This window comes from Somniosus microcephalus, chromosome 1 (assembly GCF_052327205.1).
Source record: "Somniosus microcephalus isolate GS21.2 chromosome 1, FLI_Smic_1.0, whole genome shotgun sequence".
NCBI lineage: Eukaryota > Metazoa > Chordata > Chondrichthyes > Squaliformes > Somniosidae > Somniosus > Somniosus microcephalus.
This window is the reverse complement of record NC_140987.1, coordinates 70,573,625-70,598,314: the sequence shown is the minus strand read 5'-3', so window position 1 is coordinate 70,598,314 and position 24,690 is coordinate 70,573,625. Positions and strand designations below refer to the sequence as shown.

Genomic DNA, 24,690 nt, shown 5'->3' with positions numbered 1-24,690 from the left:
GTTCAATACGGAGAAGTGTGAAGTGATGCACTTTGGGAGGATTAATATGGAAAGACAGTATACTGTAAATGGCACGATTTTGAAAAGTGTAGATGAGCAGAGAGACCTTGGTGTCCATATACACAAATCCTTAAAGGTGGCAGGGCAAGTTGATAAGGTGGTTAAAAAAGCATGTGGGTAACTTGGGTTTATAAACAGAGGAATAGATTATAAAAGCAAAGAGATCATGCTAGAACTTTATAAATCACTGGTTAGGCCTCCGCTGGAGTGTTGTGGACAATTCTGGGCACCACACTTCAGGAAAGATGTAAAGGCCTTAGAAAGGGTACAGAGGAGGCTTACCAGGATGTTACCAGGGATGAGGGACTTCAGTTATGAGGAGAGGTTGGAAAAGTTAGGACTGTTCTCCTTGGAACAGAGAAGGTTAAGAGGTGACCTAACAGAGGTTTTCAAGATGATGAGAGGTTTTGATAGAGTAGAGAGAGAAAAACTATTCCCTCTGGTGAGTGGGTCAATAACCAGAGGTCACAGATTCAAAATCATTGACAAAAGATGTAGAGGGGAGATGAGAATTTTTTCCAAGAGTTGTTGGGATCTGGAACGCTCGACCTGAAAAGGTGGAGGAAGCTGATTCCATAATTTAAAAGGGAATTGGACGGGTACTGGAGGATGAGGAACTTACAGGGTTATGGACAAAAGGCGGGGGGGTGGGACTAAGCACGACTGATCTTTCAATGAGTCAGCACAGACACGATGGGCCGACTGGCCTCCTTCTGTGCTGGAAGTTTCTATGATTCTATGGGCAAGGATACGGAGGTGTGATTAGCTGGGGTGCTGCTCCTGGACTGTAGCTGAGATGCCATTGTTGGGCTGTGGGAGTGAAAGTGTGAAGTTTTTCTGTCTAAACATGCAGGCATCCTAAGTGAGGTGAGTGCTGGCCATTCCCCTTAGTGTGCGGTGAGCAACTCTACCCTCCTGACAGCGCAGGGGCCCGACCGTGTGATAAGCTTCTCGTTTGCTAATTTTAAACACCCAATTTGGCATTTATGAAAGGCATAACTAATCGCAAGTAGGGCTTATGGAGATGATAAAGGCGCCGAGCGATGGGCGCGTGTATAGAGCGGCAGCAAGAGTTCAGTGCATTGCATCTGGGACCTTAGCCTGAGACTATAAAGGGGCACCTGTCCAGAGCCTCAGACACCAGTCTACAGCTGGCACTCAGCACAACGCTGAGACAGAAGACGCACATTTCTTTTCCAGATGCATGTGCCGTTTGCCAACGTGAAGTTTGAGTTGTAGATTGCTGCGGAGCATCGGGCCTCCAGCACACCTGTCCGCTGTTCTCGGGACTTACCCCGTCCTGTGGGGATTTTTTAATCGATGTAAATTGTTGCCCGTTGCTTAGGGACCAAATAATGGCCTGGGCTGCGGTGTGAGCTCGTCAGCCCCTCGGGGATTGGTCTGTGAGGGCGCCTTGCACTTGAGACTTGCACATTCTCATTTCCCGGATAGGTTTCATGTTATTTTTAAACCGCGATCGTGCTTGATCAACACTTTCCGCAAAAAGAGACTGGCACGTCTGCGACCCCGAGGAATTCCCACCCATTCCCAAAATACCAGGTGAAACCAAATCGGCGCACGGTGATGGCAGGAATGTATAGCTTTAGCAGATCAGGGTTCGGGGGGAAATGTTCCACAATGTCACCAGGCGTGGAATCTAAATTATTTGGGGGCTTTTATTACTAGTGCATAATAAAGGAGGTAGGATTGAGAATTCCTGCTGGATTGGTAAAGTCCTAGTTCCATTTATAGTCTGGCCAGATTATTTCCCTTCCTGTTGACTGTCCAATCGAGCGGCATGTGACAATTTGTCTTATCAGTAAGGGGCATATATACCCCAGCTCTCCGGCAGACAGTGCCCTGTTGCACATCAGCTGCCTCTCATTCACTCCACGCGGCCGCCACCTGCCCCCATCTCGATCCCAAATGGCACCCAAGAAGGACGTAAAGAAGCCAGAGCCCAAGGCTGCGGCAGCTCCAGCTCCAGCTCCAGCTCCAGCCCCGGCCCCGGCCCCGGCCCCCGAGCCAGCCAAACCCAAGGAGCCAGTTATCAACTTGTCCACTGTCAAGGTGGGTGCGTTTCTGCGGGGAAATCCACAGCTGAAATATGCTGGAGATTTCTTGCCTTGTTTTGTGTTACCCTGCCGATCTAACGCCTGCCCGAGGGTGGTCATGGCCAGGTATTTTCATGCGCGTTTTAATTAACCAGTTCTTTACAAGTACCAACTGCTAAAGAGGTGAGCTTAGTGACCTGGCCTTTACATCAAACTCGCTCCTTTATCAGCGGCTTCATTTGATAATACTTTAAAGATTTTCTACATTTTATTTTTGCTCTAGATGTTTAAGACTTGCTGATTTGGGACAGCGATTATGACAGCGTGCACTTCACACGGCTCCGGAGAGTCCCTGTGACTGCCTCATTTATCATCAGCCCCCACTGCCCCCACCCACGGCAGGGTGCGACACTGAGCACAAACCCTGCCACAGAAATATCACTAAATATGGGAGCAGCACCCGGGCGGCTCAGCTAACCATACAATTAAGATGCGGTTGGTGAAAAGGGCAGGGCGGGTATGGATTGCTCGGTAATGTGCCGAGCGGCTGTCAGCTCCCCTCAGCAGCCCAAATCCACACTGGCCCAGTGCTGTCACTAGACTGAAGTGTGCAGCTTAATTAACCGTGCGAACAAGAATCCCCGTCACATTCACACTTTAAATACAAAGTGTAGAAAAATAACTCGTGAAAGATGCAAGTCCGACTGTCAGGCATTCTCTTCCAGAGTTTTATAACAAAATTATAGCTTAAATGTACAGATTTCCTATGTTATTAATAATGCTTCTCCCATCCTATGATTCCGAGCAAGTTTCCACTGAGTACTCCCAGATCAGGAGAAAGCTCAGTCCCAAAGACAGGCTGTATTACAGCGCCAAACCTTTTCTGGTAAATGTCAGGGAGGCTCTGAGGGTACCTGTGAGGGAGGCTGGGGTATCTGTAATGGAGACTGAGTGTATCTGTAATGGAGGCTGAGTGTATCTGTAAGGGAGACTGGTGTATCTGTAAGGGAGACTGGTGTATCTGTAAGGGAGACTGGGGTATCTGTAATGGAGGCTGGGGTATCTGTAAGGGAGACTGCGGTATCTGTAATGGAGGCTGAGGGTATCTGTAATGGAGGCTGGGGTATCTGTAATGGAGGCTGGGGTATCTGTAATGGAGGCTGAGGGTATCTGTAAGGGAGACTGGTGTATCTGTAAGGGAGACTGGTATCTGTAATGGAGACTGGTGTATCTGTAAGGGAGACTGGTATCTGTAATGGAGACTGCGGTATCTGTAATGGAGACTGGGGTATCTGTAATGGAGACTGGTGTATCTGTAAGGGAGACTGGTATCTGTAATGGAGACTGCGGTATCTGTAATGGAGGCTGGGGTATCTGTAATGGAGACTGCGGTATCTGTAATGGAGGCTGGGGTATCTGTAATGGAGGCTGGGGTATCTGTAATGGAGGCTGGGGTATCTGTAAGGGAGACTGGGGTATCTGTAATGGAGGCTGAGGGTATCTGTAAGGGAGACTGCGGTATCTGTAATGGAGGCTGGGGTATCTGTAAGGGAGACTGCGGTATCTGTAATGGAGGCTGGGATATCTGTAAGGGAGACTGCGGTATCTGTAATGGAGGCTGGGGTATCTGTAATGGAGACTGGGGTATCTGTAAGGGAGGCTGGAGTATCTGTAAGGGAGGCTGGGGTATCTGTAATGGAGGCTGGGGTATCTGTAAGGGAGACTGAGGTATCTGTAATGGAGGCTGGGGTATCTGTAAGGGAGGCTGGGGTATCTGTAAGGGAGGCTGAGGTATCTGTAATGGAGGCTGGGGTATCTGTAATGGAGGCTGGGGTATCTGTAATGGAGGCTGGGGTATCTGTAATGGAGGCTGGGGTATCTGTAATGGAGGCTGGGGTATCTGTAATGGAGGCTGGGGTATCTGTAATGGAGGCTGGGGTATCTGTAATGGAGGCTGGGGTATCTGTAAGGGAGACTGGGGTATCTGTAATGGAGGCTGGGGTATCTGTAATGGAGGCTGGGGTATCTGTAATGGAGGCTCTGAGGGTACCTGTAAGGGAGACTGGGGTATCTGTAATGGAGGCTGGGTTATCTGTAATGGAGGCTGGGGTATCTGTAAGGGAGGCTGGGGTATCGGTAATGGAGGCTGGGGTATCTGTAATGGAGGCTCTGAGGGTACCTGTAAGGGAGACTGGGGTATCTGTAATGGAGGCTGGGGTATTTGTAATGGAGGCTGGGGTATCTGTAAGGGAGACTGGGGTATCTAAGGGAGGCTGGGGTATCTGTAAGGGAGACTGGGGTATACGTAAGGGAGACTGGGGTATATGTAAGGGAGACTGGGGTATATGTAAGGGAGGCTCTGAGGGTATATGTAAGGGAGGCTGAGGGTATATGTAAGGGAGGCTCTGAGGGTATATGTAAGGGAGGCTCTGAGGGTATATGTAAGGGAGGTTCTGAGGGTATATGTAAGGGAGGCTCTGAGGGTATATGTAAGGGAGACTGGGGTATATGTAAGGGAGACTGGGGTATATGTAAAGGAGACTGGGGTATATGTAAGGGAGGCTGAGGGTATATGTAAGGGAGACTGGGGTATATGTAAGGGAGGCTCTGAGGGTATATGTAAGAGAGACTGGGGTATATGTAAGGGAGACTGGGGTATATGTAAGGGAGGCTCTGAGGGTATATGTAAGGGAGACTGGGGTATATGTAAGGGAGACTGGGGTATATGTAAGGGAGGCTCTGAGGGTATATGTAAGGGAGGATCTGAGGGTATATGTAAGGGAGACTGGGGTATATGTAAGGGAGGCTCTGAGGGTATATGTAAGGGAGACTGGGGTATATGTAAGGGAGGCTCTGAGGGTATATGTAAGGGAGGCTCTGAGGGTATATGTAAGGGAGACTGGGGTATGTGTAAGGGAGACTGGGGTATATGTAAGGGAGACTGGGGTATATGTAAGGGAGACTGGGGTATATGTAAGGGAGGCTCTGAGGGTATATGTAAGGGAGGCTCTGAGGGTATATGTAAGGGAGACTGGGGTATATGTAAGGGAGACTGGGGTATATGTAAGGGAGGCTCTGAGGGTATATGTAAGGGAGGATCTGAGGGTATATGTAAGGGAGACTGGGGTATATGTAAGGGAGGCTCTGAGGGTATATGTAAGGGAGACTGGGGTATATGTAAGGGAGGCTCTGAGGGTATATGTAAGGGAGGCTCTGAGGGTATATGTAAGGGAGACTGGGGTATATGTAAGGGAGACTGGGGTATATGTAAGGGAGGCTCTGAGGGTATATGTAAGGGAGACTGGGGTATGTGTAAGGGAGACTGGGGTATATGTAAGGGAGACTGGGGTATATGTAAGGGAGACTGGGGTATATGTAAGGGAGGCTCTGAGGGTATATGTAAGGGAGGCTCTGAGGGTATATGTAAGGGAGACTGGGGTATATGTAAGGGAGACTGGGGTATATGTAAGGGAGGCTCTGAGGGTATATGTAAGGGAGACTCTGGTGATATCTCGAAGTCCAGGAGCTGTTCTCTACACAATACGACTGGCTTCGATCTGTCTATTGGCCCTGCCTGCTCCCAATCCCTGGTCTCCGATGAGAAGGGTTGCCATCACATGTTATAAATACAATGGACGGGAAGACTGCCCTGCAGAGATGGAATCGGGGCCAACAGTTGCGACCAGTGCAGGAGGGAGCCGAGCTCAGTGCGCTTTCATCCCCAGAGAGACTCCCGAGCGTGAGTGAAATTCAGGTGTTGCAGTGATCAATGGCGAAATCTCTTTGCTCGTCACTTCATTCGCAGGACAGGTCACTGCATCTGAAATGTAAGGAAGTCCCTTCAGTCCTGGAGATGTGAAATAAAAGCAGAAGGTGTTGTATATAGAGGGCAGTGTTAATGTTTGGGGGCTGGGGGTTTCTCAGCCCTTCAGATACTGACTGACCTGCGCCAGGGTCTGGTTTCTGTAGCTGGAGGCTGTCCTATAGGTGAGGCTGGTGTTCGGAACCTCTCCTGCTGGCACTCCCCCCCTCCCCACCCCCTCTCTAGGCTCATTTGTTTTACCACGATTTGCCCAGTCATTATCATAAATATTTGTGAAATTAAAATCTTTAAGTTGTTGCCCAAAATGGTTACTGTATGCATGTGTAAACATTTCCAGTGTTGCTGGTATTCCCACATTAGTACTATTTATCCCGAAAATCCAGCTGTTGTCTCAAACTGAGACAGTAATCGAGTCGTTAGTAGTTCCGTTTAATGGAAGACCAACCTTTTCAATGGCAGTGTGCTGTTCCTGGTCATTCCGCCGGATTTGTTGCCGACTGCTCGCTGTTATTAATGTGTGCCTGTGTTTTCCTTCTTTGCAACAGGTCTGCTGAGAATTACAAGATGGAAACAGAACATTGCAAATGCACTGTTAACGCTTAGCTCAAGGCAAGCGGCAGTCTCTGAAATCCGTTCCCTGAGAGCTAACGGGGCATGAGGCCGCTGAGCAACGGATTTGAAAGGCAGAGGGGCAGTCAGGACAGTGGCTTTGTCACGGTCATGTGAACTGGCAGCGACTGAGTAACTAAATTGCAGTAACTTTCACAGCGATAACTGAATGCAGATTCTCCCCCTCTCTCATACCCTTTACAATGGAAACATACTGTAAACGCACTGGATCTCCATTATGTCGCAGGATGTATTTTTAGTGAGTTTTTGTGCTGGCTGTGGTGTGGGATGTCAATGTAATCAAGTACATTTTCTATTTTGGACACTTTCCAATCTCACGGAAGTCAGGTAAAGCAGGGGCACGTTAGGAGTGACATTTCTTTCCCCCCCGACCTCAGGAAAACCAGTGTGATCTTGTCCCATTTCCTGCACCAGCTGTTCTTATGGAATCCCTGGCACCCACATCCCACTGACTGGAAGTGCATTCACACTGCAAGCTTAGCATCAATGTCAGGTGGTTACAGCTTCACTCCGACCTGTGGAGTGTACACCAGGCGCCAAGGCCCCAACTGGTCATGAAACAAAGCAGAATGAGACTCCCTCCTGCAAAGTGGTCTGCTCCTCTACAATTTCAGCGTCTATATCATGTGAAAGCTCAGCTCAAGGTCCAGTGTAAATATTGCATTTCAGCTCTCCACCCACACTAAGCTGTAGTATAAATCTAGAGTCTGACTGAAGAAAAGTGGAGTGAGGCTTCCTGGCGGAGGGACTGTTTGGCACTATTATACATATAAAAAATCATTAGAAAATGGACTAGTGCCAGCAGACTCTGGAATCGGGTTGGGGCTTGGGAATCAGAACTACAATTTCAAAATTTGGGGATGACACCAAATTGGGGGGTATAGTTACTACTGAGGAGGACTGTGACAAAATACAGGAAGACATTCATAAACTTGCAGAATGGACTTGTAAATGGCAAATGAAATTTAGTATAAATAAGTTTGAGGTGGTGTATTTTGGTAGGAGGAATAAAGAGGCCACATACTCCTTAGAAAATAAAAGTATAAATGGGGTAGAGGAGCAAAGGGATCTGGGGTACAAATACACAAATCACTAAAGGTCGCAATGCAGCTTAACAAGGCCATAAAGGGGATTAAGGGTTACGGAGAAAAGGCGGGGACGGGGTACTGAACTGGTAAGATCAGCTATGATCTCAGACGAAGATCAGCCATGATCTCATTGAATGGCGGAGCAGGCTCGAAGGGCCGAATGGCCTACTCCTGTTCCTATCTCTATGTTTCTATGTTTCTAAAACTGTAAACCAAGCACCAGAGGAATAGAATTGAAAAGCAGGAAAGTTATGCTAAGCATGTATGGAACCTTGGTTAGACCACACTTCGCGTTCTGGTCTCCATATTATAAAAAGGATATAGAGGCACTGGAGAGGGTGCAAAAAAGATTTACAAGGATTATACCAGAACTGAGAGGTTAGAACTATCAGGAGAGACTGAACAGGCTGGGGCTCTTTACTCTAGAAAAGAGAAGGCTGAGGGGTGACCTAAATGAGGTCTTTAACATTAGGAAGGTGTTTGATAGGGTAGACGTAGAGAAGATGTTTCCACTTGTGGGGAGACCAAAACTAGGGGCTATAAATACAAGATAGTCATTAATAAATTCAATAAGGAATTCAGGAGAAACTTCTTTACCCAGAGAATGATTAGAATGTGGAACTCGCTACCACATGGAGTGGTTGAGGCGAATAGTATAGATGAAGTTATGGGGATGTTAGACAAGTACATGAGGGAGACGGGAATAGAAGGATATGCTGTAGGGTGGGAGGAGGCTCGTGAGGAGCATAAACACTGGCATAGACCAGTTGGGCCAAATGGCCAATTTCTGGGCTATATATTGTATGTAACTCTATGACATCTGAATAGAATGCAGTGTCAAACCTGATGTAAAAAAGTCCACTGATCCCTTGACACTTTTTCATAGAATCATAGAATTGTACAACAGCAACAATTTGCATCTATATTAGCACCTTTAACATAGTAAAACAAGAGCATTATCAAATCAAATTTGACACCAACCCCATAAAGAGATATTAGCTTGGTCAAAGAGGTAGGTTTTAAGGAGCATCTTAAAGGAGGAGAGAGAGGTCGCGAGATGGAGAGGTTTAGGGAGGGAATTCCGGAGCTTAGAGCCTTGGCAACAGAAGGCACGGCCACCAATGGTGGAGTTAAGAAAATCGGGAATGCACAAGAGGCCAGAATTAGAGGAGTGCAGATATCTCGGAGGGTTTTAGGGCTGGAGGAGGTTAGAGAGATAAGGAGGGGCGAGGCCATGGAGGGATTTGAAAACAAGGATAAGAATTTTAAAATCGAGGTGTTGCTGGACCGGGAGCCAATGTAGGTCAGTGAGCGCTGGGGCGATGGGTGAATAGGACTTGGTGCGAGTTAGGATACGGGCAGCAGTATATGGAGGGTGGAAAATGGGAGGCCAGCCCGGAGAGCGTTGGAATAATCACTTTCAAAAAGGAATTGTGTATGTACATGAAAAGGCCATTGTTAGGGCTATGGAGAAAGCAGGGGAGTGAGACGAACTGGATAGCTCTTTCAAGAGCCAGCAGAGGCACGATAGGCTGAATGGCTTTCTGTGGTGTACCTTGCAACCTCCATAAACATTAGCTGATCCAGAACTGTGCTGCCGGTATCCTAACTCGCACTGTCCCATTCATCTCTGTGCTCGCTGACCTACATTGGCTCCTGTTCCGGCAATGCCTTGATTTAAAAATTCTCCTCCTGGTGTTCAAATCCCTCCACGGCACACGCACTGGCCATCCGCACATGCACAGAGCTCTCTTTCTTGGACAACAACTCAGGGAGTGTAGGTGGGATATTGGCTGGCTCAAACCCGAGGTGCAGCTATTGTACGGGTTTGAGACAAGTAGCTGCTCAGAACAGGATAGGGCCATCGCTGCTGAGTTATACTGCCAGCTAGGAGCAATTAGCCGGTAGCTAAGTGTAGTGGGTATTTGAGCAGGTGATGTTGAGGCAAAGGGGCATGATTGCTGCTGTGACCTATCACCCAGGCTGGGATCAGAACCAGCCCTCTGTGACCCTGACCTGTTCACTACTTCCACAGTTGAATTTCTAACACTCATTTCCTATTATACATTTTTAATCAAACATATTTAATGTAAACATTTCTATATAATAAATGTATATAGTTTTGGAAAAAGAAGAAACAAATAAAGACTTGCATTTAAATGGCGCCTTTCACAACCACCAAACATCCCAAACCGCTTTACAGCCAATGAAGTACTTTTGAAGTGGAGTCACTGTTGTAATGTAGGAAACGCAGCAGCCAATTTGTGCACAGCAAGCTCCCACAAACAGCAATGTGATAATGACCAGATCATCTGTTTTTTAGTGATGTTGATTGAGGGAGTAACGTCTCATCTGAAAAATGGCACCTCCGACAGTGCCGCACTCCTTCAGTACTGCACTGGAGGGTAGTACAAATCTGGTATTCTCCCCCCTCCCCAAAAGACTGGGTGCTGGGGGTTAATTGGAGCTTTCAAGACTGCGATGGATAGCTTATTGTTAGGTAAGGGTATGAGGGAGATGGAGCTACGGCTGAATGGCCTCCTCCTGTTCCTATATTGCACCTGGTTCATTTAATCTAATTCTCTAGCCTGATATAAATAATTCACAATACCAAAGATCCTTATACAGAGAGAAAGACTTGCATTTATACAGTGCATTTCACCACCTCAGGACGTCCCAAAGGGCTTCATGGCCAATGAAGTCCTTTTGAAGTGTGGCCAGTGCTGCAATATAGGGAAACATGCAGAGGACAGTTCCAGCCAGGGTCGGTGAGACGGGGGTTTGAATCTGCTGACGCGCCCCAGACTCCTTGCCTGAAATTCCTTGGTCCCCAAATAGGGTGTGTGGTGTATTTCTGGCGCGGTCCTCTTGCCCTAAGAAAGTTAAAGAACTCGGGCAGAGGGGGGAGGCGGGCTGTGTCGACACCTGATGCCGCTGCCCCGTCATCCCCGCACATAAATAAGAGGCGAGGCTGCGGGGAAAGGACCATCTCTGTGAAGAGACCAGCTCCGCCTGCCTGCTGCTGCCCCTCCTCCTCGCCCGTGTTCTGCCGATCTCCAGCCATGGTGGGTCGGGCTGCCGCCCAGGCTGCTGCCCTTTTAGTCATTCATTCATTCATTGATTGTCCGCTCGCTGCATTTGCAATCTCTCCAATCTCTGTTTTCTTCTTCTTGCCTTGCAGTCATTCTCAGCAGACGAGGTGGCCGGTAAGTGTTGCACAGAAGCCTGGTGAGCCGGGCTGCAGCAATGGCCATGGGTGGTGGGGCCATTGAGAGCCCCCTCAGCCCCCCTGGCTCTTGCCCCAGCCCGGCTCACAGCCCGGACTGGCCCCGCGGGACATCAGCCCAGAGCGCTGCCGCGGGACAGTCCGGGCCCCTCACAACCGCCCGCTCCTCATGTCTCTCCGTCTGGGGTCTTTGTTTGTTCTCTCTTTCAGATCGAATTCACTTCGGAGCAGCAGGAAGGTGAGCGGCGGCCTCTCGGTGACCAGCCCTGTCGGTAACCGGGGTCCGGGCTCTGAGCGGTGTGAGAGCACAGGCCGTCCATCCCCGGCCCGGCCTTCTCCACAGCGGCAGGGAGCTGGGGCGGGGCTGGGCTGGGGGGGCTGGTGGTGCGATGGTGGGTGGTGGTCTGTGTGCTGGGGGGGGGGCGTCTGGGCTCTGTGCGGTGCGGTGCGGGGGGGGGGGGTGTCTGCGGTGCGGGGGGGTCTGTGGGGGGGGTGTCTGTGCGGTGCGGGAGGGTCTGCGGTGTGGGGGGTCTGCGCTGCGGGGCGGGGGTCTGCGCTGCGGGGGGGTCTGTGCGGTGCGTGGGGGCGTGTGCGCTGCGTGGGGGGGGTCTGTGCGGTGCGCGGGGGGGGTCTGTGCGCTGCGGGGCGGTCTGTGCTGCGCGGGGGGGGTCTGTGCGGTGCGGGGGGGGGTCGGCGCGGCGGGGGGGGTCTGTGCGCTACGGGGCGGGGGGGGTCGCTGCGGGGCAGGGGCCTGAGCGCTGCGGAAAGGGGGTCTGTGCGCTGCGGAGAGGGGGTCTGTGCGCTGCGGGGCGGGGGTCTGCGCTGCGTGGGGGGGTCTGTGCGCTGCGGGGCGGTCTGTGCGCGGGGGGGGGTCGGCGCGGCGGGGGGGTCTGCGCTACGGGGCGGGGGGGTCGCTGCGGGGCAGGGGCCTGAGCGCTGCGGAAAGGGGGTCTGTGCGCTGCGGAGAGGGGGTCTGTGGGTTACTTTAATGAGAAAGGTATAACAGAAGGTGGTTGTGTATTGATACCAAAAACAGCAGAAGGGGGCTGGGGTTTTAGGGGACTGATATTTTGCTCCAACCATGGTGTGTTTTTGCTGTAGTAAAGCCCCTTGGTACCAAGGAAGAATCCAAACATGTTCCCTATGTTTTGTAAATTAGTGTTTAGGAGAGCTTTAAGAAGCGTAGTGTTAAATAAAAAACTAGTCATTTCGACACAAAATAATTGAAAATCCCCCCCCCCTCTCAAAATTGTTTTTTTTAAATGATGTTCCGGTGGCACAGCTACCCATAGGTGGAACAGTCGGGCGGATACCGGCTCCCTCGGGGTACCGGCTCTCGGGCTCCCTCGCTCCCTCGGGGTACCGGCTCCCTCGCTCCCTCGGGGTACCGACTCCCTCGCTCCCTCGGGGTACCGACTCCCTCGCTCCCTCGGGGTACCGACTCCCTCGCTCCCTCGGGGTACCGGCTCCCTCGCTCCCTCGGGGTACCGGCTCCCTCGCTCCCTCGGGGTACCGGCTCCCTCGCTCCCTCGGGGTACCGGCTCCCTCGCTCCCTCGGGGTACCGGCTCCCTCGCTCCCTCGGGGTACCGGCTCCCTCGCTCCCTCGGGGTACCGGCTCCCTCGCTCCCTCGGGGTACCGGCACCCTCGCTCCCTCGGGGTACCGGCACCCTCGATCCCTCGGGGTACCAGCTCCCTCGGGGTACCGGCTCCCTCGGGGTGCTCGCTCCCTCGGGGTACCGGCACCCTCGATCCCTCGGGGTACCAGCTCCCTCGGGGTACCGGCTCCCTCGGGGTGCCGGCTCCCTCGCTCCCTCGGGGTACCGACTCCCTCGCTCCCTCGGGGTACCGGCACCCTCGATCCCTCGGGGTACCAGCTCCCTCGGGGTGCCCGCTCCCTCGGGGTACTGGCTCCCCGGCTCCCTCGGGGTACCAGCTCCCTCGGGGTGCCCGCTCCCTCGGGGTGCCCGCTCCCTCGGGGTACCGACTCCCTCGCTCCCTCGGGGTACCGGCTCCCTCGCTCCCTCGGGGTACCGGCACCCTCGATCCCTCGGGGTACCAGCTCCCTCGGGGTACCGGCTCCCTCGGGGTGCTCGCTCCCTCAGGGTACCGGCACCCTCGATCCCTCGGGGTACCAGCTCCCTCGGGGTACCGGCTCCCTCGGGGTGCCGGCTCCCTCGGGGTGCCGGCTCCCTCGGGGTGCCGGCTCCCTCGGGGTGCCCGCTCCCTCAGGGTGCCCGCTCCCTCGGGGTACTGGCTCCCCGGCTCCCTCGGGGTGCCGGCTCCCTCGGGGTACCAGCTCCCTCGGGGTGCCGGCTCCTTCGGGGTGCTGGCTCCTTCGGGGTACCGGCTCCCTCGCTCCTTCGGGGTACCGGCTCCCTCGGTTGCTGTGGTGTTACCGGGGAGCTTTCCTCTGTTCTGTATTTCCATTGAAATCATAGCTCCTGTTCCGGGTGAAAGACTCAGCAGAGGAAATGTTAAGGGTCCCAATGACATGGAGTCAGGGGTACTCTTCCCCCAAGTGTGGTCATTGACTGTCTTGGAGGCTGCCTTGCCAGAAATGGAGCTGAATACATTGTGCTTCTCTGGGTAGCTGCGGTTATGTTGCTATTGGTCCTGACACCTAGGGGATTTAAAATAAACACTAAATAAGCAAAAAGGACAGTGGATTATTAGGCAACGGCTGTTGCAATTGACAGGGAGAAGTCTAGCAGTCATGTACTGTGAGCAGGTGCAGATCAGTTTCAGCCAGTCAGCACTCTGTATCTGGTCAGTTTGCCCATAAATAGCTGTGTTGTCTTTGAGAGAACCAGAGTCAACCATCTGGATACAGTTATGTGGGATTTTTCCCTCTGCATGCTAACCACTCCCACTCTGCACTTCACAAGAAGGAATCATTGGGGATAAACTCAAAATACATGCCCTTAAAAGGCTAAAACATTGACTTGGATACACAAATGAGTGTGAGCAGTTTTAGTAATGTATCCTTTGCATTGTGTGCATACCAACACATTCACTGTGACTCCTCCTAGTTGGTTTCCTGTGCATATTTCTTCCTGTGGCTTATTTAGCCCGGGTCCTTGGCCCCTATCTGGATCGTGCAGGAGTGGGAGTGGATCAGTGCTTTTCGTGCAGTCCAAGTTAAGTTTGTTCCTTCCAAAATTCTCACCCGTCCTGTGTTGTGTGTATTTGTCATGTTCTCTCTCCCTCAGACTTCAAGGAGGCTTTCCTCCTGTTTGACAGGACTGGTAATTCCAAGATCACCTACAGCCAGGTTGCAGGTATCCTGCGTGCTCTCGGCCAGAATCCAACCAATGCTGAAGTGAAAAAGATCCTGAACAACCCCAGCGCTGAGGGTAGGTCCCCAACACAAGCACGATGGGCCAAATTGCCTCCTTCTGTGCTGTATCATTCTATGATTCTATAAAAACCTTGTCTTTTGAGGGTATTCTCCGAGCCTTGATTATTTGTAACGCTCACCTTTTGGTGTCTTTTTTAGAGATGGCCAACGTATCCATTGACTTTGACCAGTTCCTGCCCATGCTCCAGACTATGGCCAACAACAAGCAGCAGGGTTCCTATGAGGACTTTGTTGAGGGTCTGCGCGTCTTTGACAAGGAAGGCAACGGCACCGTGATGGGCGCTGAACTCCGCCACGTTCTGGCCACACTGGGTATGACACGAGCATAAATCAAATACCATAAAAGGGAACTCATTCTTGGCAAAATAGAATTCGAAGCATAGATCATTATTTAATTCTCTATGGCCTAGAAATTGGGGAACGCTGAAAATCTGCCGATAACATTGGCGGCCAAGGATAATGGCCACCGACCAAGAGAGCGCAGGCGGTACCGGCAGTTTGGTACTGCCTGCTCATTAACATCAGTGTGGTGGTGATTTGCTTGTGTAATGCGCTCTGTGCAGTGCTAATCTCAGAAGGAGGCCAAATGTCGCCTTGTTCTCCCGTTCGCAGTGTAGGGGAGCGGGGAAGAAAGGAGCGACCCCAAGAGTTGCCATACAGAAATGTTAGCTGCTACCCGATGTTTAGCTATTTTTTTTTGGTTTATGACATGAATACAGATAAGAGATTTTATCAGAGATCATCTTCAATCGTTGCAATGGAGTTTACCCATTGATTTATTGACCCACAAACACTGTTGGCCAGCTCCCAGAAAATGCAACCCCGCCCCCCCCCGCCCAGCTCCCACCACCAATGGACAAAAAATGAAAGTTTAAAAGAAGAACCTCGGCAAAGGAGGCGTTTGAAGTCCCGGCGTCCATCCTCAAGTTCTGCCAGACTCCCCATGGCCGTTAATGCTGCTGAAAGTCCTTTTAGCGGCAGCACTCACTGGCGTGATTTAGCGCCGGCGGCAATGCGAGCGGAGAAGCTGGCGTCAACTTAGCGTTGCATGTCGCTTAACGTCACGCTCCACCTCATTAAAATACTCTCGCCGATAGCAGTTAACGGCCGATAATGGCGGCCGCCGTGGTACCTGTCACCAGCTGGCGGAAGGGTGCCACCAGCCATTTTTTCGCCATTTCAGTGTGGGCGAGCGCGGGGGCTATGCAGGGGGGTGTGGGGGCCGTGCAGGGGACGTGGTGGCAGTGCAGAGAGTGCGGGGGTGGCGTGAGGGCAGTGCGGGGGGGTGCAGTGGTGGGGGCAGTGCGGGCGTGATCGGGGAGTGCTAGGGCAGTGCGGGTGGGCATGGGGGCAGTGCGGGTGGGCATGGGGACAGTGCGGGGGGCCATGTGGGCAGGCACGGGGGCAGTGCAGGCGTGATTGGGGGGGCACGGGGCGGTGCAGGTTGCGGGCGGGCACGGGGGCAGTGCAGGCGTGATTGGGGGGCACGGGGCGGTACAGGGTGTGGGCGGGCACGGGGGCAGTGTAGAGGGGACACTATAGGATAAAGGTGTAGCAGTACTCTGGGTTGACACAGCATCTATTGAAGTATCCGGATTTACAGATATTGATGCCACTTTATGGAGCTGCACCCGGGACTCTTGCTCAATGGGCACACATCCTCCACACTGAATTCTCCTGGGGTTTTTTGGTGAGTGTGTTCTGTTTGCTGTTAGTGGATATTGTTTTTTCCCGTTTCTTTGTGTGGCAGATGATGTTATGAGCTTGACTGAGTGTGGAGTGCTGTTTTCTGGCCCTGGGGGATTCCCAGGGCTCTGGAGACATAAATCCAGCACCTACACGTTACCAAGGCACAGGCGGTTAATATTTCTGGTGGCTGCAGTTGCAAAGGTGAGGTAGGGGATTGTCCATATTAACAGAGATGTTGATGCAGCAATGTTTGCTCTGTGCTCCAGGTGAGAAGCTGACAGAGGATGAGGTGGAACAACTGCTGATAGGTCAGGAAGATCCCAACGGCTGCATCAACTATGAGGGTAGGTGTTTGAACAAGCTCAGACATTTCCTATCATTCTTCTGTATTTTGCATTTTGTGTAAATCATTTTGACATTTTACTTTCTGTTCTGTTTTACTGATTCATTTTTGTTTCCTTTGACAGCTTTTGTCAAACACATCATGTCTGTTTAAAGTGGATCCCCGTGGTACGCACGCGCATGTTTATTTCAGTTGCCTTCTTTCTTTTTGAAGTCGGTTCCGTTTTGTACAATTCCTTATTTGTCAGTGATCGCAGGACTTTTGTTTATCGTATGGCGCCTGCTCACCAAAAGCCAATTTACTCTACAGAATTGACTCTAAACCACCGGTTATTTATTTGAATGGTTAATAACAGGATAATCTTGTTTGGGTGAAGAGATACTCAATATTGTAACTGTTTTAGAATGAGGAAGAACAGAGTGAGAGAAATGAAATTATAAGTAGAACAGTGAGAGTGTTCAGGCTGGTCTTGGGGGTAGCTCATTTAAACAGTCAAAAACCAGGCAGAACAGTGCAGCTTCATGCAGAACGTGGCTGTTTTACGCTCCTGTATGAACAGATGGGGCCACGTTTGTTTGCTGCAGTTTTTAAATGGCCGCTCCCCCGTCTAATGTTTGAACTGGTCAAAAAGTGTCGCCCTTAATTTTAACTGGGACGTGTGTCGTTGAAACCATTAAAAGTTGAAACCATTAAAAGTGAAAACAATGTAAGGCCAAAGGGGCAGGGTCTGCATGGAATGTTTTTAATTCATGCTCAGGATAAGGGCGACATTGGCAAGGACAGCATTTATTGCCCATCCCTAATTACCCTTGAGAAGGTGGTGGGTCTTCTTGAACCACTGCAGTCCATGTGGTGAAGGTACTCCCACAGTGCTGTTAGGGAGGGAGGGCCAGGATTTTGACCCAGAGACGATGAAGGATCGGCGATATACTTCTAAGTCAGGATGGTGTGTGACTTGGAGGGGAACTTGGAGGTGGTGGTGTTCCCATGCGCCTGCTGTCCTTGTCCTTCTAGGTGGTAGAGGTCACGGGTTTGGGAGGTGTTACCGAAGAAGCCTTGGCGAGTTGCTGCAGTGCATCTTGTAGATGGTACACACTGCAGACACAGTGGGGCGGGTGTTTACGGCGGGGGAGGGGTGGGTGTTTACGGCGGGGGAGGGGTGGGTGTTTACGGCGGGGGAGCGGGCTGGTGTTTACGGCGGGGGAGGGGGCGGGTGTTTACGGCGGGGAGGGGGCGGGTGTTTACGGCGGGGGAGGGGGCTGGTGTTTACGGCGGGGGAGGGGGCTGGTGTTTACGGCGGGGGAGGGTGTTTGCGGTGGGGGAGGGTGTTTACGGCGGGGAGGGAGTTTACGGCGGGGAGGGAGTTTACGGCGGGGAGGGGCGGGTGTTTACGGCGGGGAGGGGGCGGGTGTTTACGGCGGGGAGGGGGCGGGTGTTTACGGCGGGGAGGGGGCGGGTGTTTACGGCGGGGAGGGGGCGGGTGTTTACGGCGGGGGAGGGGGCGGGTGTTTACGGCGGGGGAGGGGGCGGGTGTTTACGGCGGGGAGGGGGCGGGTGTTTACGGCGGGGAGGGGGCGAGTAGTTATGGCGGGAGAGAGGCGGGTTTTTAATATGGTCTACATGAAATCGGTGCTTTTAGAACCAAGTCAGAGTGACGTGTTCAGTTATTGTTTGTTTGTTTTTCATTACATTTCCCCCCCCCTGGAATTTTACACATTGTCAATGTTATTTGTAATTTTTTCCCCAGAATTGGTCCATATGGTCCTAAACGGCTGAACACCTGACAGGGCCAAGACATCGCATCGTGGAACTTGTGCCTTTCCGACCAATTCCAGCAGTCTCCTTTCGGACTGTACAAGAACCACTTTGTTTTTTTTACTTGTATCCAATGGACTGTATTTGAAACAACAACATGAGGAGGAGGAAGAAGAAAAAAAAAACTGAAGTTTGCGGTGGCAAACCTGATGGATAAAACTGTTTGTCCATGATGTTTGACGTGGTTGGAAAGTGCATGTGGCAGTCAACATCCAATAAAGTCTCCATAAGTCAATCTGTGTCTGTATCGTCCATACTATATCTCCACATGCAGCAGTCTTCACTTCTTAACTCTGTACAGTGTACTTCAAAAAATGTGGCAAATAAAATGTAAAAAAACTTGCACTGTGCTTTAATTTTCACTGCGAAATGTGTGTTGCTGTTTGCCCAGGGTCTACTCCTCAGTTCCTCTGCTGCTTTGGAAAGATTGTTCCTTTCACTCACTGCTAGGAAATAGGAGCAGGAGTAGAACTTTCGAGCCTGCTCTGCCATTCAATAAAATCATGGCTGATCTTCTACCTCAACTCCACCTTCCTGCACTATCCCCATATCCCTCGAGTCCCTTAGTACCCAAAAATCTATCGACCTCAGTCTTGAATATACTCAACAACTGACCATCCACAGCCCTGTGGGGCAGAGAATTCCAAAGGTTCACCACCCTCTGAGTGAAGAAATTCCTCCTCATCTCAGTCTTAAATGTCCGACCCCTTATCCTGAGACTGTAGCCCCTGGTTCTAGACTCCCCAGCGAGGGAAACATCCTCCCAGCATTTACCCGGTCAGGCCCTGTAAGAATTTTATATGTTTCAATGAGATCACCTCTCATTCTTCTAAACTCTAGAGAATATAGGCCTAGTCTACTCAATTTCCCCCCCCCCCCGCCATCCCAGGAATCAGTCTAGTGAACCTTTGTTGCACTCCCTCTATCGCAAGTATATCCTTAAGTAAGAAGACCAAAACTGTACACAATACTCCAGGTGTGGTCTTACCAAGGCCCTATATAATTGTAGTAAGATTTATTTACTCTTAGCCTTTATTACAAAAGGATTGGCGTATAACATACCATTTGCTTTCCTAATTGCTTGCTTTACCTGCGTGTTAACTTTCTGTGATTCGTGTACAAGGACACCTAGGTCCCTCTGAATACCAACATTTCCCAGTCTCTCACCATATAAAAAATATTCTGCTTTTCAATTTTTCCTGCCAAATTGGATAACTTCATATTTCTCCACGTTATATTCCATCTGCCATGTTCTTGCCAACTCACTTAACATGTCTATTTGCAGCCTCTTTGTATCCTCCTCACAACTTACTTTCCCACCTAGCTTTGTATTGTCAGCAAACTTGGATACATTACACTCGGTCCCCTCATCCAAATCATTGATATAGATTGTAAATAGCTGAGGCCCAAGCACTGATCCTTGTGGTACCCCACTAGTTACAGCCTGCCAACCTGAAAATGACCTGTTTATTCCTACTCTCTGTTTTCTGTCCATTACCCAATCCTCAATCCATGCTAATATATTACCCCCAATCCCATGAGCCCTAATTTTGTGTAATAATCTGTTGTATGGCACCTTATCGACTGCTTTTTGAAAATTCAAATACACTACATCCACTGGTTCTCCCTTATCTACCCCGCTAGTTACAACCTCAAAAAACTCAACAGATTTGTCAAACAGGCTAACTGGTCTATCGTTCCCTGTTTCCTCTCCTTTCTTGAATAGCGGGGTTATATTTGCTACCTTCCAATCCACGAGGACTGTTCTAGAATCTCGGGAATTCTGGAAGATCAAACCCAATGCATCCATTATCTCTAGCTACCTCTTTTAAAACCCTAGGATGTAGGCCATCAGGACCAGGGGATTTGTGGACTTTTAGTCCCATTAATTTCTCCAGTACCATTTCTTAACTAATACCAATTTCTTTAAGTTCCTCATCCTCACAAGACCCTTGGTTCCCCACCATTTCCGGAATGTGTTTTGTGTCTTCTATCATGAAGACAGATAAAAAGTATTCGTTTAATATCTCTGCCGTTTTCTTATTCCCCATTATAATTTCCCCTGTCTCTGCCTCTAAGGGACCCACATTTATTTTTTACTAATCTCTTCCCTTTTACATACCAACATTCCTAAAACATTATCTAGTCATTGTCTCATTGCTGTGTGTAAATTGGCTGCCACATTTCCTACATTACAAAATTGACTACACCTTGAAGGTGGCAGGACATATTGAGAGAGTAGTTAGCAAAGCATATGGGATCTTGGGCTTCATAAATAGAGGTATTGAGTACAAAAGCAGGGAAGTTATACTGAACCTTTATAAAGCGCTGGTTAGGCCACAATTGGAGTATTCCATCCAGATCTGGTCACTACACTTTAGGAAGGGTGTGAAGGTCCTTGAGAGGGTGCAGAGGAGATTTACCAGAATGGTTCCAGGAATGAGGGATTTTAGCTACAAGCTTAGGTTGGTGAAGCTGGAGTTGTTCTCCTTGAAATAAAGGAGGTTGGGGGGAGATTTGATAGAGGTGTACAAGATTATGATGGGTTTGGATAAGGTAGCCAGAGAAAGGCTGTTCCCATTAGTTGATGGTACAAGGACTAAGGGACACAGATTTAAGGTTTTGGACAAGAGATACAGGGTGGTGTGAGGAAGAACTTTTTTATGCAGCGAGTGGTAATGACCTGGAAGTCGCTGCCGACGAGGGTGGTGGAAGCAGAGACAATGATTTCAAAAGGAAATTGGATAGGCACTTGAGGGAAATAAACTTGCAGGGCTACAGGGATAGAGCAGGGGAATGGGACTGACTGGATCGCTCTACAGAGAGACGACATGGATTCGATGGGCCGAATGGCCTCCTTCTGTGCCATAATGACTCTATGACTTCATAAGAACATAAATAGGAGTAGCAGTAGGCCATTCGGCTTCTCGAGCCTGCCCCGCCATTCAATAAGATCAAGGCTGATCTGATCTTGGCCTCAACATCACTTTCCCGCCTGCTCCCTGTAACCCTTGACTCCCCATAGCTCAAATATATGTCTATCTCCGCCTTGAATATATTCATTGACTCAGCCTCCACAGCTCTCTGGGGCAGAGAATTCCAAAGATTCACGACCCTCTGAGAGAAGAAATTCCTCCTCATCTCCATTTTAAATGTGCAACCCCTTATCCTGAAACTGTGCCCCCTAGTTCTAGATTCCCCCATGAGGGGAAACATTCTCCCTGCATCTGCCCTGTCAAGCCCCCTGAGAATCTTATATGTTTCAATAAGATCACCTCTCATTCTTCTAAACTCCAATGAGTATAGGCCCAACCTGCTCAACCTTTCTTCATAAGACAACCCCTTCATCTCAGGAATTAACCTCGTGAACCTTCTCTGAACTGCCTCCAATGCAAGTATATCCCTCCTTATCATCGCACCAACGCTCTTCTCGATCTTCTCTTGCTGCAATGCTCCATCTTACCCTCAGTAAGCTCCCCGCTGGAGTGGAGCTAATTTACAGAACAAATGGGAAACTGTTCAACATCTGTTGCCTCCAGTCCAGATCCAAGGTCATCCCATCCTCTGTCGTCAAATTACAGTATGCAGACGACGCTTGCGTCTGCGCACACTTGGAGGTCGAACTCCAAACCATCGTCAACACCTTCACCGAAGCGTACGAGAGCATGGGCCTTACACTAAACATCCGTAAGACAAAGGTCCTCTACCAACCTGCCCCCAACACACAGTACTGCTCCCCGATTATCAAAATCCACGACAAGGCCTTGGACAACGTGGACCACTTTCCATACCTTGGGAGCCTACTGTCAACAGGGGCAGACATCGATGACGAAGTCCAACACCGCCTTCAGTGTGCCAGTGCAGCCTTCGGTCACCTGAGGAAGAGAGTGTTTGAAGACCAGGACTTCAAACCTGGCACTAAGCTCATGGTCTACAGAGCAGCAGTGATACCCACCCTGCTGTATACCTCACAGACATGGACCATGTACATCAGGCACCTCAAAGCACTGGAGGGGTACCACCAACGCTGCCTCCGCAAGATCCTGCAAATCCATTGGCAGGAGAGGCGCACCAATGTCAGTGTTCTCGCTCAGGCCAACATCCCCAGCATTGAAGCTCTGACCACGCTCGATCAGCTCTGATGGACGGGTCATATCGTTCGCATGTCTGATACGAGACTCCCAAAACAAACGCTCTACTCGGAGCTCCGACACTGCAAGTGAGTCCCAGGTGGGCAGAGGAAATGCTTCAAGGACACCCTCAAAGCCTCCTTGAAAAAGTGCAACATCCCCACTGACACCTGGGAATCCCTGGCCCAAGACTGCACAAAGAGGAGGAGAAGCATCCGGGAAAGCTCCGAACACCTCGAGTCTCTTCGCCGGGATCAAGCAGAAGCCAAGCGCAAGCAGCGCAAGGAGAGCACGTCAACCCACACGCCCACCCCTTCAACCACCATCTGCCCCACCTGTGACAGGGACTGTAGGTCCCATATTGGACTCATCAGTCACCTGAGAATTAATTTTTAATGTGGAAGCAAGTCATCTTCGGTTCCGAGGGACTGCCTAAGAGAGAAAAGATCCCTCCTTAAATAAGGAGACCAAAACTACACGCAGTACTCCAGGTGAGGTCTCACCAGCGCCCTGTACAGTTGTAGCAAGATTTCCCTACTTTTATACTCCAACCCCCTTGCAATTAAGGCCAACATTCCATTTGCCTTCCTAATTACTTGCTGTACCTGCATGCTAACTTTTTGTGTTTCATGTACGTGGACCCCCAGATCCCTCTGTACCACATTATCATGTAGTCTCCATTTAAATAATAATTTGCTTTTTTATTTTTCCTACCAAAGTGGATAACCTCACATTTTCCCACATTATACTCCATCTGCCAAATTTTTGCCCACTCACTTAGTCTATCTATATCCCTTTGCAGACTCTGTGTTCTCCTCACAGCTTACTGTCCCACCTAGCTATGTATCATCAGCAAACTTGGATACATTACACTCGGTCCCTTCATCTAGGTCATTAACATAGATTGTAAATAGCTGAGGCCCCAACACTGATCCTTGCGGCACTCCACTACTTACAGCCTGCCAAACTGAAAAACATCTGTTTATCCCTACTCTCTGTTTTGTGTCCGTTAACCAATCCTCTATCCATGCTACTATATTAGCCCCCAACCCCATGAGCCCTAATCTTGTGTAATAACCTTTTATGTGGCACCTTATCGAATGCCTTTTGGAAATCCAAATATACTACATCCACTGGTTCCCCTTTATCTACCCTGCTAGTTACATCCTCAAAAAGCTCTAACAAATTTGTCAAACATGATTTCCCTTTCATAAAACCATGTTGACTCTGCCCAATCATGTTATGACTTTCTAAGTGACTTGATACCACTTCCTTAACAATGGATTCCAGCATTTTCCCAATGACTGATGTCAGGCTAACTGGCCTGTAGTTCCCTGCTTTTTCTCTCCCTCCTTTCTTGAATAGCAGTGGCTGTAAAGCCCTTTGGAATGCCCTGTGGTCGTGAAAGATGCTATATAAATGCAAGTGTTTCTTTCATTCCTGCCTTCACTCTTCACCAAACACAACTTAGTTTCTCAGTAGAAAAAAAATCAACGTGCTCCCCATATTTCCAGTTATCTTTACATGAAAAGATTTCTGCCTCCTTGAATCAATGCTAAGAGTGGAAGGAAGCTCCTTGTATGGAATGTGACTGGAATTACAGTCTGATTATTGAGCACTCAGCGCCTGTAGATTATTACCACATTCAACTGTCACAGTTTAAGGTAAAATATATGGTTGTTCTCATCGTTATTAAAAATGTAACGATCTGAATTCCATTCAAATTCTTCAAGACCTGTTTATTCTTGCAAAATCAAATTGGAAAATATTGGAAATGCAGGTCAGTCAGCGCTTACAAATGTGAAGACAGGTCTCCACTCAAAACATTAAGCTGCCACTTCTCTTTCTAGATACTGGTGGCCATGCTGAGTGCCTCCAGCGTTTTCTGGTTTATTTCAGATTTGCAGCATTCGCTGCTTCTCTTTTATTCTTCCAGTTTATTCATCGATTTAAGGAGCTGAAAGTTCTGATACTCCTTTAATTCCTATGAATGGGTTGGGGGGCAGGGAGGGGCTGTTGGGCCTAATCTCAGAGCTTCACTCTTCACTTGGCTGAAGAATTCAGGGGCTCTGGTGGCCTCTTGCTTGACCCCTGACCTTATTAAGCTAACGTGTCAACGATAAGCAATTGTGAGTAGGAGCAAGTGAAAGGCAAGCAGAATAACTCAGCACAGAGAAAGGACAGAGCAGTTACCGACAACTTAGCTTCAACCACTCTTGGACACCAACACCCCTCCAGAACCTTCTTCCTCTTCACTTTCCTCTGACCCCCCTTCTTCCAATCTTACCCCCAGCCATGTTTTCACTATCCCCTCTGACTTCCCCTCTCTGACCCCGAATGATCAGTCCTCAGCAAAGGCCTGAGCTTCATTCCCTTACGCCCCCATCTCAATGAATTTCGAGCTCTGCATGCCCTGAGCTCTTTTTCCGTTGTCTTTGTCTCCATGCCCACTTCTTTGGCCAGGAGTCTTCC

General features: G+C 49.9%; 2 protein-coding genes across 10 annotated transcripts in view; one reads left to right on the top strand and one right to left on the bottom strand.

The window, feature by feature from the left end:
* LOC147124155 (inorganic pyrophosphatase-like) overlaps window positions 1–24,690 on the bottom strand; it is a 246,223-nt gene that overhangs the window by 108,302 nt on the left and 113,231 nt on the right. The window lies entirely within an intron of this gene.
* LOC147124157 (myosin light chain 1, skeletal muscle isoform-like) lies at window positions 1,909–18,430 on the top strand. Of its 3 annotated transcripts, XM_085982901.1 has the most exons (7): window positions 1,910–2,130; window positions 11,092–11,119; window positions 14,093–14,236; window positions 14,380–14,553; window positions 16,197–16,274; window positions 16,398–16,440; window positions 18,021–18,430. In XM_085982901.1, exons 1-6 carry the CDS (start codon window positions 1,987–1,989, stop codon window positions 16,424–16,426), a joined length of 597 nt encoding a protein of 198 aa, XP_085839027.1. In that variant the 5' UTR covers window positions 1,910–1,986; the 3' UTR covers window positions 16,427–16,440; window positions 18,021–18,430. The 3 variants fall into 3 exon arrangements, with proteins under 3 accessions (XP_085839033.1, XP_085839027.1, XP_085839043.1); XM_085982907.1 differs by lacking the exon at window positions 16,398–16,440 and having other exon boundaries at window positions 1,909–2,130; XM_085982917.1 differs by lacking the exons at window positions 1,910–2,130; window positions 11,092–11,119 and adding an exon at window positions 5,852–5,941.

Bases quoted from the DNA above. Each gene is read 5' to 3' on its own strand.
- LOC147124157 (XM_085982907.1), top strand. From the start codon at position 1,987: ATGGCACCCAAGAAGGACGTAAAGAAGCCAGAGCCCAAGGCTGCGGCA. The intron at 2,131-11,091 runs GTGGGTGCGTTT...TCTCTCTTTCAG, and splicing joins TCAACTTGTCCACTGTCAAG to ATCGAATTCACTTCGGAGCA. The intron at 14,554-16,196 runs GTATGACACGAG...TCTGTGCTCCAG, and splicing joins CCACGTTCTGGCCACACTGG to GTGAGAAGCTGACAGAGGAT.